The sequence below is a fragment of the Perca fluviatilis genome, chromosome 14 (assembly GCF_010015445.1).
Source record: "Perca fluviatilis chromosome 14, GENO_Pfluv_1.0, whole genome shotgun sequence".
Lineage (NCBI taxonomy): Eukaryota > Metazoa > Chordata > Actinopteri > Perciformes > Percidae > Perca > Perca fluviatilis.
Window position 1 is genome coordinate 37,929,258 of NC_053125.1, and position 15,738 is coordinate 37,944,995.

The 15,738-nt window shown below is 44.8% G+C and overlaps 1 protein-coding gene across 3 annotated transcripts in view; it reads left to right on the plus strand.

The window, feature by feature from the left end:
• LOC120573166 (phosphatidylinositol 4,5-bisphosphate 3-kinase catalytic subunit alpha isoform-like) overlaps positions 1 to 15,738 on the plus strand; it is a 40,818-nt gene that overhangs the window by 18,039 nt on the left and 7,041 nt on the right. For all 3 annotated transcript variants that reach the window (XM_039822679.1, XM_039822681.1, XM_039822680.1), the window contains exons 10-25: positions 2,099 to 2,240; positions 3,173 to 3,258; positions 4,535 to 4,640; positions 4,997 to 5,149; positions 5,244 to 5,375; positions 6,151 to 6,275; positions 7,033 to 7,114; positions 7,598 to 7,762; positions 9,444 to 9,547; positions 9,654 to 9,753; positions 9,970 to 10,041; positions 10,134 to 10,240; positions 11,203 to 11,324; positions 11,424 to 11,502; positions 12,319 to 12,489; positions 14,276 to 14,393. In XM_039822679.1, coding sequence (XP_039678613.1) covers positions 2,099 to 2,240; positions 3,173 to 3,258; positions 4,535 to 4,640; positions 4,997 to 5,149; positions 5,244 to 5,375; positions 6,151 to 6,275; positions 7,033 to 7,114; positions 7,598 to 7,762; positions 9,444 to 9,547; positions 9,654 to 9,753; positions 9,970 to 10,041; positions 10,134 to 10,240; positions 11,203 to 11,324; positions 11,424 to 11,502; positions 12,319 to 12,489; positions 14,276 to 14,393 — 1,864 coding nt within the window. The remainder of the gene's footprint in view (positions 1 to 2,098; positions 2,241 to 3,172; positions 3,259 to 4,534; positions 4,641 to 4,996; positions 5,150 to 5,243; positions 5,376 to 6,150; positions 6,276 to 7,032; positions 7,115 to 7,597; positions 7,763 to 9,443; positions 9,548 to 9,653; positions 9,754 to 9,969; positions 10,042 to 10,133; positions 10,241 to 11,202; positions 11,325 to 11,423; positions 11,503 to 12,318; positions 12,490 to 14,275; positions 14,394 to 15,738) is intronic.

A 15,738-nucleotide genomic window follows, 5' to 3' on the forward strand; every position in this document is an offset into this window, starting at 1 on the left:
TGTCTGTGTGTAGTCAGTGTGTAATATGTCAGGGTGTATCCAGGTGTACTATGACTGTGTGTATCCAGGTGTAATATGTCAGGGTGTATCCAGGTGTACTATGACTGTGTGTATCCAGGTGTAATATGTCAGTGTGTATCCAGGTGTAAGATGTCTGTGTGTATCCAGGTGTAATATGTCAGGGTGTATCCAGGTGTAATATGACTGGGTGTATCCAGGTGTAATATGTCAGGGTGTATCCAGGTGTAATATGTCTGTGTTTAGTCAGTGTGTAATATGTAAGGGTGTATCCAGGTGTAAGATGACTGTGTGTAGTCAGTGTGTAATATGTAAGGGTGTATCCAGGTGTAATATGTCAGGGTGTATCCAGGTGTAATATGTCTGTGTGTAGTCAGTGTGTATCCAGGTGTAATATGTCAGTGTGTATCCAGGTGTAATATGTCAGGGTGTATCCAGGTGTAATATGTCAGGGTGTATCCAGGTGTAAGATGTCAGGGTGTATCCAGGTGTAAGATGACTGTGTGTAGTCAGTGTGTAAGATGTCAGTGTGTATCCAGGTGTAAGATGTCAGGGTGTATCCAGGTGTAATATGTCAGGGTGTATCCAGGTGTAAGATGTCAGGGTGTATCCAGGTGTAATATGTCAGGGTGTATCCAGGTGTAATATGTCAGGGTGTATCCAGGTGTAATATGTCAGGGTGTATCCAGGTGTAAGATGTCAGGGTGTATCCAGGTGTAAGATGACTGTGTGTATCCAGGTGTAAGATGTCAGGGTGTATCCAGGTGTAAGATGTCAGGGTGTATCCAGGTGTAAGATGTCAGGGTGTATCCAGGTGTAAGATGACTGTGTGTATCCAGGTGTAAGATGTCAGGGTGTATCCAGGTGTAAGATGTCAGGGTGTATCCAGGTGTAAGATGTCAGGGTGTATCCAGGTGTAAGATGACTGTGTGTATCCAGGTGTAAGATGTCAGGGTGTATCCAGGTGTAATATGTCAGGGTGTATCCAGGTGTAAGATGTCAGGGTGTATCCAGGTGTAAGATGTCAGGGTGTATCCAGGTGTAAGATGTCAGGGTGTATCCAGGTGTAAGATGTCAGGGTGTATCCAGGTGTAAGATGTCAGGGTGTATCCAGGTGTAAGATGTCAGGGTGTATCCAGGTGTAAGATGTCAGTGTGTATCCAGGTTTAAGATGTCAGTGTGTATCCAGGTGTAAGATGTCAGGGTGTATCCAGGTGTAAGATGTCAGGGTGTATCCAGGTGTAAGATGACTGTGTGTATCCAGGTTTAAGATGTCAGTGTGTATCCAGGTGTAAGATGTCAGGGTGTATCCAGGTGTAAGATGTCAGTGTGTATCCAGGTGTAAGATGTCAGGGTGTATCCAGGTGTAAGATGTCAGGGTGTATCCAGGTGTAAGATGTCAGTGTGTATCCAGGTGTAAGATGTCAGTGTGTATCCAGGTGTAAGATGTCAGGGTGTATCCAGGTGTAAGATGTCAGGGTGTATCCAGGTGTAAGATGACTGTGTGTATCCAGGTTTAAGATGTCAGTGTGTATCCAGGTGTAAGATGTCAGGGTGTATCCAGGTGTAAGATGTCAGGGTGTATCCAGGTGTAAGATGTCAGTGTGTATCCAGGTGTAAGATGTCAGGGTGTATCCAGGTGTAAGATGTCAGTGTGTATCCAGGTGTAAGATGTCAGTGTGTATCCAGGTGTAAGATGTCAGGGTGTATCCAGGTGTAAGATGTCAGGGTGTATCCAGGGTAAGATGTCGGTGTATCCAGTGTAAGATGTCAGGTTATCTGTAGATGTCAGGGTGTATCCAGGTGTAAGATGTCAGGGTGTATCCAGGTGTAAGATGTCAGGGTGTATCCAGGTGTAAGATGTCAGGGTGTATCCAGGTGTAAGATGTCAGGGTGTATCCAGGTGTAAGATGTCAGGGTGTATCCAGGTGTAAGATGTCAGGGTGTATCCAGGTGTAAGATGTCAGGGTGTATCCAGGTGTAAGATGTCAGGGTGTATCCAGGTGTAAGATGTCAGGGTGTATCCAGGTGTAAGATGTCAGGGTGTATCCAGGTGTAAGTTGGGTTGTTTGTGTTTCAGTCGCCGGACTCCCCAGCCGTCTCCATGTCCGGGGGGAGGTGATGGTTCTCCGGCTCGTTCTCTCTGGGCCTTCAACACTCTGCTGAGGGTCCGGCTGCTCTGTGCCACCTACGTCAACGTCAACATCCGAGACATCGACAAGGTTGGTCTCTGGTCTGTCTCGGTCTGTCTCAGTCTGTCTCAGTCTGTCTCACCATGTTCTGATGTCATCTCTGGTCTGTCTCACCATATCCTGCTGTCAGCTCTGTGTCTGTCTCACCATGTCCTGCTGTCAGCTCTGTCTGTCTCACCATGTTCTGCTGTCCTCTCTGGTCTGTCTCACCATGTTCTCCTGTCCTCTCTGGTCTGTCTCACCATATCCTGCTGTCAGCTCTGTGTCTGTCTCACCATGTCCTGGTCTGTCTCACCATGTTCTGCTGTCCTCTCTGGTCTGTCTCACCATGTTCTGCTGTCCTCTCTGGTCTGTCTCACCATGTTCTCCTGTCCTCTCTGGTCTGTCTCACCATATCCTGCTGTCAGCTCTGTGTCTGTCTCACCATATCCTGCTGTCAGCTCTGTGTCTGTCTCACCATATCCTGCTGTCAGCTCTGTGTCTGTCTCACCATGTCCTGGTCTGTCTCACAATGTTCTGCTATCATCTCTGGTCTGTCTCAGTCTGTCTCGGTCTGTCTCAACATGTTCTGCTGTTCTCTCTGAAACCTCATCTGTCACAGTTGGCTGGTAATTTTGATTCTCCTTGTTATTGTTTTCTGACCACATTCGTTTGGAAGATAAACTTTGGTCTCAAGGGTTAAATATTAAATATAATTATTGTGTCTGAAGGTAAAGTTAGTCAGTAAGTCAGTAAGAACTCTGATCGTAGTTTGTCCTGCTGCTTTTGGGAGGAAACAGATCTGACTTCAGTGTGTCTGACCGACAGTCATTGTCTGTTTGTGTGTGTCTGTGTGTATGTTTGTGTGTGTGTGTTGTCTATGTGTGTGTCTGTGTGTATGTTTGTGTGTGTGTGTGTTGTCTATGTGTGTGTGTGTTTGTGTGTTTGTGTGTGTGTTTGTGTGTGTGTGTGTTTGTCTGTAGATCTATGTGAGGACCGGCATCTATCACGGTGGAGAGCCGCTCTGTGACAATGTCAACACACAGAGAGTCCCCTGCTCAAACCCCAGGTACTACACACTGAGTATACACACTACAACACTAACCCCAGGTACTACACACTGAGTATACACACTACAACACTAACCCCAGGTACTACACACTGAGTATACACACTAACCCCAGGTACTACACACTGAGTATACACACTACAACACTAACCCCAGGTACTACACACTGAGTATACACACTAACCCCAGGTACTACACACTGAGTATACACACTACAACACTAACCCCAGGTACTACACACTGAGTATACACACTAACCCCAGGTACTACACACTGAGTATACACACTAACCCCAGGTACTACACACTGAGTATACACACTACAACACTAACCCCAGGTACTACACACTGAGTATACACACTAACCCCAGGTACTACACACTGAGTATACACTCTATAACACTAACCCCAGTTACTACACACTGAGTATACACACTAACCCCAGGTACTACACACTGAGTATGCACACTAACCCCAGGTACTACACACTGAGTATACACACTAACCCCAGGTACTACACACTGAGTATACACACTAACCCCAGGTACTACACACCGAGTATACACACTAACCCCAGGTACTACACACTGAGTATACACACTATAAAACTTACCCCAGGTACTACACACCGAGTATACACACTAACCCCAGGTACTACACACTGATTATACACACTATAACACTAACCCCAGGTACTACACACTGAGTATACACACTATAACACTAACCCCAGGTACTACACACTGAGTATACACACTAACCCCAGGTACTACACACTGAGTATACACACTAACCCCAGGTACTACACACTGAGTATACACACTAACCCCAGGTACTACACACTGAGTATACACACTATAACACTAATCCCAGGTACTACACACTGAGTATACACACTATAACACTAACCCCAGGTACTACACACTGAGTATACACACTAACCCCAGGTACTACACACTGAGTATACACACTATAACACTAATCCCAGGTACTACACACTGAGTATACACACTAACCCCAGGTACTACACACTGAGTATACACACTATAACACTAACCCCAGTGTGACCGGCTACTTTGTTGCTGAGTCGCCGTTGAAAGTTGAGGACGAATGAACATTAATTGTTAGCGTGTCACACAATGACAAGCGTCAGTTGCAGCTTCATGTCTGCAGCCTGTTGCTGATCACTTGTAGTGTGCACAGTGCACAGTGGAGTACAGCATTACTGTCTGTCTCACTGTTTTACCTGTCTGTCTGACTGACCTGTCTGTGTGCAGGTGGAACGAGTGGCTGGCCTATGACATCTACCTGGCCGACCTCCCTCGCTCAGCCAGACTTTGCCTGTCTATCTGCTCTGTGAAGGGAAGGAAGGGAGCCAAGGAGGTGAGACAGGAAGGAGATGAGGACACAAAAAAGAATCAATAAAACAAAAACTGAATCTACCTGTCTGTATCTCCACCTGTCTGTCTGCCTGTCTGTCTGCCTGCAGGAGCACTGTCCTCTGGCCTGGGGAACGTTAACCTCTTTGACTACATCTACCTGTCTGTCTGTCTGCCTGTCTGTCTGCAGGAGCACTGTCCTCCGGCCTGGGGGAATGTTAACCTATTTGACTACATCTACCTGTCTGTCTGTCTGTCTGTCTGCCTGTCTGTCTGCAGGAGCACTGTCCTCTGGCCTGGGGGAATGTTAACCTCTTTGACTACATCTACCTGTCTGTCTGTCTGCCTGTCTGTCTGCAGGAGCACTGTCCTCTGGCCTGGGGGAACGTTAACCTCTTTGACTACACGGACATCCTGGTTTCAGGGAAAGTGGCTCTGAGTCTTTGGCCGGTCCCTCACGGCCTCGAGGATCTCCTGAATCCCATCGGAGTGGCCGGTTCGAATCCCAACAAGGTACAGCTCCTCTCTGCCTACCTGTCTGTCTCTCTGCCTGCCTGTCTGTCTGTCTGTCCCAGTGAGGTTTCTGATTGGCTGCCTGTATCTGTAGGAGACGCCCTGCGTTGAGCTGGAGTTCTCCTGGTTTAATCAGACGGTCGTGTTTCCAGACGAGCAGCAGATAGAAGAACACGCAAACTGGACCATCAGCAGAGAACTGGGCTACAACTACTGCCACGGGCTGGTATTACAATATATAACCCTAACCCTAACCCGTCTAACCCTAACCCCCCTAACCCTAACTGGACCATCAGCAGAGAACTGGGCTACAACTACTGCCACGGGCTGGTATTACAATGTATAACCCTAACCTGTCTAACCCTAACCCCCCTAACCCTAACTGGACCATCAGCACAGAACTGGGCTACAACTACTGCCACAGGCTGGTATTACAATATATAACCCTAACCCGTCTAACCCTAACCCCCTAACCCTAACTGGACCATCAGCAGAGAACTGGGCTACAACTATTGCCACGGGCTGGTATTACAATATTAATATACAGTATATACATATATCTACTAGCGTTTCCAGGCAAAATAGAATAGGAAAATATGGTTATATGTCATTTAGACACAAATACATTTAATAAATGACATGTTGATGTTTGAAAGCCTCTAGGATTTGATATAAATGCAGATATATGAATGTAATTTAATCTAATATTGCACCTGTCAATACACAACAAACTATTCGTTGTGTATTGGTATTACAATATATAACCCTAACCCTAACCCTCTAACCCTAACTGGACCATCAGCAGAGAACTGGGCTACAACTACTGCCATGGGCTGGTAACACAGTATTCATATATACATATATCTACTGCTATTTATGGCACAATTTGCATTTGTCTCTCTCTCTCTACCTGTCTCTCACTCTACCTGTCTTTCTCTCCCTGTCTTCCTCTACTTGTCTCTCTCTCTACCTGTCTCTCTCTCTGCCTGTCTCTCTCTCAGAGCAGTCGTCTGGCGTGTGACAGCAGTGTTTCTGCTGGAGATGGTGAGCAGCTTCGTTCTCTCTGCTCGAGAGATCCTCTCTACGAACTGTCGGAGCAGGAGAAGGACTTCCTGTGGAGGCACAGGTGAGGGGCGGGGCTTCCTGTGGAGGCACAGGTGAGGGGCGGGACTTACTGTAGAGGTGAGGGGCGGGGCTTCCTGTGGAGGCACAGGTGAGGGGCGGGGCTTCCTGTGGAGGCAAAGGTGAGGGGCGGGACTTACTGTAGAGGTGAGGGGCGGGACTTCCTGTGGAGGCACAGGTGAGGAGCCGGGCTTCCTGTGGAGGCATAGGTGAGGGGCGGGGCTTCCTGTGGAGGCACAGGTGAGGGGCGGGGCTTCCTGTGGAGGCACAGGTAAGGGGCGGGACTTCCCTGTGAAGGTGGGGGGGGGGGCTTTCTCTGGAGGCAGTTGCAGACTTGTGTCGTTCAGACAGACGTAGAAGTGTGTGTCTGTGACAATAAAGTCAACATGATGGCTGTGCAAGGTACGAGTCTGCAGCTGTCCGAGCTTCCTGGTTGCTGAACTGAGACTCAGGTGTTGTTGGATAAGAGTTAATGATCATTAACGAGAGTCAGCTATTGGTCGGAAAAAAATTTAATTAGAATCAGATTGTACGTGTCTTTATTAGTCTTTACCCATGTTCACCTTTGACTCTTTCATTGTTCCTGTCTGTCTGTCTCTCTGTATGTCTGTCTTTCTGTGTTTCTGTCTTTCTGTCTGTCTGTCTGTCTGTGTCTCTGTGTGTCTCTGTGTCTGTGTGTCTGTCTGTCTGTGTCTCTGTCTGTGTGTATGTCTGTGTCTCTGTCTGTCTTTCTGTCTTTCTGTCTGTCTCTCTCTCTGCAGACATTACTGTGTAAACATCCCAGAGTCTCTTCCAAAGCTGCTTCTGTCTGTCAAATGGAACTCCAGAGACGAAGTGTCCCAGGTACAAAATACTTTCTCACAGTCACTTCCTCTCGTCAGTTACCTGTCTGTCTGTCTGTCTGTCTGTATGCCTGTCTCTGTCTGTGTGTCTGTCTGTCTGTCTGTCTGTCTGTCTCCTCAGATGTACTGTCTGCTGAAGGAGTGGCCTCTGATGGAGCCTGAGTCGGCTCTGGAGTTGTTGGACTGTAACTTTCCTGTCTGTCTGTCTCTCTAACCTGCCTGTCTGTCTCTCTAACCTGCCTATCTGTCTCTCTAACCTGCCTGTCTGTCTCTCTAACCTGCCTGTCTGTCTCTTTAACCTGTCTGTCTTTCTGTCTCTCTAACCTGCTTGTCTGCCCCCCCTCCTCCAGATGTACTGTCTGCTGAAGGAGTGGCCTCTGATGGAGCCTGAGTCGGCTCTGGAGTTGTTGGACTGTAACTTTCTTGTCTGTCTCTCTAACCTGAATGTCTGTCTCTCTAACCTGCCTGTCTGCCCCCCCTCCAGATGTACTGTCTGCTGAAGGAGTGGCCTCTGATGGAGCCTGAATCGGCTCTGGAGTTGTTGGACTGTAACTTTCCTGACCCGATGGTCCGAGAGTTCGCTCTGCGCTGCCTGGTGCAAGGCCTGACGGACGACAAGCTGTCCCAGTACCTGCTGCAGCTCGTACAGGTGTGTCCACACCCTCCTGGCTGCTGTACCTTTATATCCTTTGGATCTGGTCCAGGTGTCTTTAACCTCCTGGTTCAGGTACATGACTGAGACAGTACATAAATGAGCTGTAAGTTCTATAAAGCTCACTCATGTTGCCTGGTATGCTAGTTTGTGTACTCTCAAACATTAACATACATAATGTATCTCATAAACATGAAGATAGTATATGTTGATATGTTGATCACAATGTTGATCACTGTTTTATTTTATCTGCTTCAACACACATCTGATGCTGTTACAGAGAGCATTGGCAATCTGAACAGAAACGTTGATAACACGATGGCTTGAGTTGCAAAACATGAAGGTGCTTTTATTCACAAAAAAAGTGGTGAAACACAGCAGGACGTCCACAGCAAAACAACATAAGAAACAAAACAAAACAAACATCTTTTTACACAAGATTTTCACTAGCAAAGTTTCACATCAACTGTCTGGATCGTAGCCCCCCTCAGACTGACCCCACACCCCCAATGCCTAGGTGGCCAGAGGCTTATATGTGTTAAGCCCCTCTCACTGGACCAAACAACTCTTAATTGCTTCAATTATCTCTCAATTATGTTACCATTTAGACATTCATATTTCACTGCTATAGACGTGTTCTCCCATCAACGAATAACAGACTCTTGAACAAATCATTTTCCACTCATCTAACTTCAGAAAACACAAAAAACTACACACATTTTCATCTAGAAAATCTCCCCTCACCTATGACCCAAGATACATGGTATCTCCCACCATCAGCACACCTGAGTGGGACTGCTTTAGGCTGCTCTATATGAAGCAGCTCTATATGGAGCTGCTCTATACGGAGCTGCTCTATATGGAGCTGCTCTATATGGAGCTGCTCTATATGAAGCTGCTCAATATGGAGCTGCTCTATATGGAGCTGCTCTATACGGAGCTGCTCTATATGAAGCTGCTCAATATGGAGCTGCTCTATATGGAGCTGCTCTATATGGAGCTGCTCTATATGAAGCTGCTCAATATGGAGCTGCTCTATATGGAGCTGCTCTATACGGAGCTGCTCTATATGAAGCTGCTCAATATGGAGCTGCTCTATATGGAGCTGCTCTATACGGAGCTGCTCTATATGAAGCTGCTCTACATGGAGCTGCTCTATATGAAGCTGCTCTATATGGAGCTGCTCTATATGGAGCTGCTCTATATGGAGCAGCACTTTGCCTCAGCTCTGGTTCAGACCCAGGGACTAGAGAGGAGAGAGAGTTAAGTAACATTGTTTGTTGTAAAATAGAAATTACTTAAATGAATGAACTGAACGGATTAAACTAAACTTATGTAATGTGGTTTTTTTTTCAACAGTGTTTTACTGAATGATATGTATAAAAGTGTGACTGTTAATTAATTGTCTGGGTGCTTGGTGACCTGAGTAGGTTTACCATGTGGCATCCAAAAGTGACAGGGCCTTCGTCTTCGTCAGGGCCTTTGTCTTCGTCAGGGCCCTTGTCTTTGTCAGGGCCTTCATCTTCGTCAGGGCCTTCATCTTCGTCAGGGCCTTCATCTTCGTCAGGGCCCTTGTCTTCGTCAGGGCCCTTGTCTTCGTCAGGGCCTTCATCTTCGTCAGGGCCTTTGTCACAGATGCCAAGAAATCAAACTGAGACTCTGGGTTGTGTGTTTGCAGGTGTTAAAGTATGAGATGTACCTGGACAATCCTCTGGCTCGTTTCCTGATCAAAAAGGCTCTAACCAATCAGAGGATAGGACACTTCTTCTTCTGGCATCTCAAGTGAGGAACATGACCTGTAGGATGAATATCTTTAGTAACTCCTACCTGTGAACTTGTTGTAATCTCGTTAGTGTTGTGTTGAAACTAAGAGAAACTCTGTTTTCAGGTCCGAGATGCACAATAAGACGGTGTCCCGCCGCTTTGGTCTGCTGCTGGAAGCTTTCTGCCGAGCCTGTGGAATGTACCTGAAACACCTCAACAGACAGGTGAGCACTGAAACACCTGAACACACAGGTGAGCACTGAAACACCTGAATACACAGGTGAACACATGGTCCGCTGGATCTGTGCTCTGATTGGTCAGGGATGAGTTTTCTTAAAGTCACTTAAACGTCTCAGACCGACTATTTAAGTGTGTGTGTCTGTGTGTGTGTGTGTGTGTGTGTGTGTGTGTGTGTTGTGTGTGTGTGTGTGTGTGTGTAGGTGGAGGCCATGGACAAACTGGTGAATCTGACCGACACACTGAAACAAGAGAAGAAGGATGAAACACAGAAGGTTGGAGAAACTCTTGTCTGTTTTGAATATAAGGAAAGATGCCCTGTGATTGGTTGATGCTGATATGTTGCTGTGCTGTGATTGGTTGTCAGACTCAGATGAAGTTCCTGGTTGAGCACATGTCTCGTCCAGATTACATGGAGGCTCTTCAGGGTTTCGTCTCTCCTCTGAACCCGGTTCACCAGCTGGGAAACCTCAGGTAACTTTTCACCTGTCTCACTGACTATCTCACTGTCTGACTGACTGTCTCACTGACTCACTGTCTCACTGGCTTTCTCATTGACTGTATCACTGACTGACTGTCTCACTGACTGACTGTCTCACAACAGTTCAATGCTCTGAAAAAGTATTATTTAATAGTGTAGAATCAGGCACACAATGTTTCGGGCTCAACATTTTGCCCTCCTAAGGTGTATATGATTGTGGTGACCCATGACCCTTATCTCATGTCACATGATCAGATGTCATGTGATGTGGAATAAATAAAATTCTACCTTATTTGAACTGACTGTCTCACTAGCTCGCTGACTGAGTGAAGTAATGTAGTGCAAAGCACAGCAACGTAAAAAAACAGTAAACTAAAGCACAGTACAGTAAACAACAGAAAAGTCAAAGAGTGAATTAAAGTGGAGTAAAGTACACTAACTTAATTAAAGTGGAGTAAAGTACACTAACTTAATGAATTAAAGTAGAGTAAAGTACACTAACTTAATTAAAGTGGAGTAAAGTACACTAACTTAATTAAAGTGGAGTAAAGTACACTAACTTAATGAATTAAAGTGGAGTAAAGTACACTAACTTAATTAAAGTGGAGTAAAGTACACTAACTTAATTAAAGTGGAGTAAAGTACACTAACTTAATGAATTAAAGTGGAGTAAAGTACACTAACTTAATTAAAGTGGAGTAAAGTACACTAACTTAATTAAAGTGGAGTAAAGTACACTAACTTAATTAAAGTGGAGTAAAGTACACTAACTTAATGAATTAAAGTTGAGTAAAGTACACTAACTTAATTAAAGTGGAGTAAAGTACACTAACTTAATTAAAGTGGAGTAAAGTACACTAACTTAATTAAAGTGGAGTAAAGTACACTAACTTAATGAATTAAAGTAGAGTAAAGTACACTAACTTAATTGGAGTGTGGTATGGTGTGTGTTCAGGCTGGAGGAGTGCCGCATCATGTCGTCGGCGAAGCGCCCGCTGTGGTTGAACTGGGAGAACCCCGACATCATGTCCGAGCTGCTCTTCACCAACAACGAGATCATCTTCAAGAACGGAGACGGTAGCTGGCTCAGCGCAAACACAAAACAATGCTAACCATGCTAACTCTGCTGGGGGATTATGGGTAATGTAGTGTGTAACCTGTGCATGTGTGTTGCAGACCTGCGGCAGGACATGCTGACTCTGCAGATCATTAAGATCATGGAGAACATCTGGCAGAACCAGGGCCTGGACCTGCGGTGAGAACATCTGGGACGTTATGACCCAGCACGCCAAACTCCACCTTATAGAATACAATGGTCACGGTTTAAAACAAGTCGCTAACGCTGTGAAACGGTCCCAGTTTGGTTAGGTTTAGACACCAAAACTAAGTTAAGTTGATAAAAGATGGAGGTTTAGGTTCAAATCAGACATGACTTCACTTCCTGAAGGTTACCACGTGAACCAGAACGTGACGTAGCTCCGTTCCCTAAAGTTAAAAAACAGTTTCCTTTTCTTTTCTAACGGGACATGAACCCCGGTCTCCTGGGTGAAAGTCCTGTGTTTTTTTGATTGAATTGCTAATTATTATTTTTTTTTATTACATTTATATCTGCATTTATGTCAAAACCTAGAGACTTTGAAACATCAACATGCCATTTATGAAATGTATTTGTGTCAAAATGACATATAAACATCTTTTCGTATTCTATTTTGCCTGCGAACGCTTCCTAATTTCTAGCATGCAAGCGTGTGTCATGCAGGCAGTGTTCAAGCTCTAACAAGTTAACATGGGAGCCCAAATAAAAACGGACACACACCACACAGCTGACACACTCACGCCATGCAGGCAGTGTGCAAGAGGTCTTATACTTCCTCACCTTACTTCCTGGTTTGCTCCCATCAGAACTACTACAGCCACTAGAGGGCACCACCACTAGAAACATAAATATAGGTCAGAATGATGCTGGAACATACCACTTGGGGGAGTTTTTCAGGGGAGGACAGTCTCAGCTAACGTGTGTGTGTGTGTGTGTGTGTGTGTGTGTGTGTGTGTGTGTGCTTGTGTGTGTCAGCATGCTGCCGTACGGCTGCCTGTCCATCGGCGACTGCGTGGGTCTGATCGAGGTGGTGAAGAACAGTTTCACCATCATGCAGATTCAGTGTAAAGGAGGCCTGAAGGGGGCGCTGCAGTTCAACTCCAACACACTGCACCACTGGATCAAAGACAAGAACAGAGGAGAGGCGTACGTAGCTGTCTGTGTGTCCGCTGTCTGTCTGTCTGTCTGCATTAAAATGTAGTGCACATGTACCAAACATTTATATGGACCATAAACCCTGTTTAGCATCAGATCTACCACCGTAGTCTTTATTCAACAGTTCCATGACATGATCCTTGCATATGTCTTGGAAATATTTATTTTCATTTGTATGTCTTGTAGGGGTCAGGTCAAGTTACTTTATTGGTAGCCGTGGGTAAACTAGGTTTACAGTCTAAGAGGCAGGACATCCTTAAAACTTTGTAAACCACCACATAACATGCAACACACAAAACATGAAAACATATAAAAGACAGTAGAACATGGATAAAAAACAGTACATTACCACATTGACTTGTGCAGTTATATGTAGAAATTCTACAGTTAGTACCTGACCAAGGTACTTCTGCGTTGTGTGCAGTAATTCTACATCTAGTACATGATCAATGTACTTGTGCGTTGTGTAGCAGTAATTCTACAGCTAGTACATGATCAAGGTGCTTGTGCGTTGTGTGCAGTAATTCTACAGTTTGTTTAACAGAGTGATTGCCGCTGGGACAAAACTGTTTTTAGATGCTGTAGTTCTACAACCAGGGACTCTTAGACTCCGTCCAGAGGGGAGATACTGGAATTGCCTATTCAAAGGGTGTAGGCTATCTTCTGAGATGGCCATAGATATCTGCTGTAGTAGTTTAGGTGTAGACTATCTCCTGAGATGGCCATAGCTAGCTGCTGTAGTTGTTTAGCATACAGGGATGTAGGCTGCAACTGGGACTCACCAGTCAGCTTAAATGACCATCTTACAATTTCATTTAGGCGATTCTTGTGCTTAATTGAGACACACCCAAACCATGACACTAAGGAGAAAGATACAATGGATTCGATAAAGGCATGATAAAATAATGTAATCATGGTCTTGTCAATAATTGTCCCTAGATATCTATAGGATTCTACTTGATCTACTAGTTGACAATTCATAGTTATGGCCTCATGTCCTGGAGTTTTACCAAAATCAATGTACATATCCTTTGATTTTGATATGTACAATTGAAGGTGCGACTATATATATATGAGGATGAACAAGAGGGGTGAAAGTATGCACCCCTGTAGTGAGACTGTGGAAGAGCAAAGCTGACCAGACAAAACTCCGTTCACCCTTACTCAGTGTCCTGTTTGTTAAAAAAAACATAAAGGTAACCCCAAACAGTTGGCTATTTAATCAACAAACAGTCAATTACATTACATTTTATTTATAGTATCAAATTATAACAGGAGTTATCTCAAGGCACTTTACAGATAGACTAGGTCTAGACCACACTCTATAACTTAATAATACCCAACAATTCCAATAATTCCCCCAAGAGGAAGCGGTAGTGCAACAATGGTGAGGAAAACCTTCCTTTTAGGCAGAAACCTGGGACAGACCGAGCCTGTTGGTGCAGTCAAATCATCAGTCTCTAAAAATGTGGTGATGAAACACATCATCATTTCATTGAGCTTTATAGGTGCTGAATAACTGACTTCATATAGAATTGCTTGGTTTCCCCCCAATAAACCATGATATAAAGCCTATTTTAGTATGATTATCAGCCCATTACTAATAATGTTATTAGAAGAAAGGGTACTCATGTGGACAAAAATCTGAAGAGCCAGATCTCAGTAATGCTGACTCTGACACAGCTTTAGATAGAGTCTGTGTCTAGACAGAAGGTCACATGTCTGTCTGACTGCCTGTCTGTCTGTCAATCTCTCTGTCTGCCTGTCTGTCTCTCAGGTATGACCGGGCCATCGACCTGTTCACCAGGTCGTGTGCAGGTTACTGCGTAGCAACATTCATCCTGGGAATCGGAGACCGACACAACTCCAACATCATGCTGAAGGAGAACGGACAGGTGAGCCCCACATCCTCAAACTGCTCAGTCCTAACCCTCCAACTGTTTAGTCCAAACTGTTAGATCCTTGGACACCCCAAAACACGTGTCAACGTTGACCACTTTTCATACTGCGCAGGCATCAACACTTCAGGCTTAAACAGCAGTCAATCGACGTTACTGCAGTATTTATATTGTACAGACACTCCTGGTTGCTGATGTTGTTAATAATTTCTCCCACATTTCGGATCACATTCATGTTGGAACATGTTCTATTGTGTAGTTTTTGGGTTATAGTATTAAAAACCTTTTTGTTGATTAAACCGGTAGATAGTGATGCTATACTCTGTAATAGTCGGTCTTTGGCAAGAGATGTTCACAAGTGTCTGACCTAGAAAGTCAAGTATCAAGTCTCTGAGCTAGAGTCCAAATCAAGTCTCAGGTCTCTGAGCTAGCTCAACATATTCTCTAGTCCAGGGGTGGCGAACCTGTGGCTCTTGAGCCGTATGCGGCTCTTTGCCTGCTCCTTTGAGGCTCTTATTGTGTGGCTGGGGGCTGTGTTATTGGTGGATTTGTTTTTTTTTACTTTTTGAAACATTTCAGAGAAATTTTTTTATGGCAAGATTCTGCAACCTGAGGAAAAAAAGCAGCCACAGATCACCTTCCTCATTATTAACCCTTTCACTGCTGAATCAGATTGTTTGAAAGCCCCTCTATTGACAAATGAGTGAAAGAGTGGCCCACCACACACTACAACCAGACCTAAAAAGTTTTTAACTGAAAGAATGTCAAAGACTGCGTTTCCCCCTGAGTCAATCTAAGTAAGAAAAAAAAACTATGAAAACTGCTATGTATTATGATTTTCATTAGATCTGGAAGACACTGTTGCTGTTGTAATGTGTGGCATGGTGCATGTTTTTTTTGTGTGGCTCTTTATGCTGAACTGGTTGGCCACCCCTGCTCTAGTCCTATCTTCTTTAGTTTGGGCCTTTTCTGAAGTTTTTAACCCTTGTGTCGTCTTCGGGTCAAATTTGACCCGTTTTCAAAGTTTCTTTATCAGAAATATGGGTTTCTTTCAACCAAATTAACCAAAAATAGCATGGGTGGTTCCCAATTAAGTTCTTCGCAAGTAAAATTAATGATCACTGCTTTCATAGAATTTCGGGTGTTTTATTTAATTTTATTGCATTTGTGTTCTTCCCGGGTCAATTTTGACCCGGTGGTGAAATGGGGCACTTTTGCGCTCAACAGCAGATGAACACACACACACGTACATGAATGCACATGTGGAGACACACAAACACCCCCCACCCCCCACCCCCCCCCCCACAAACACACACATTCATACAAACAGCAGCTGAGAACT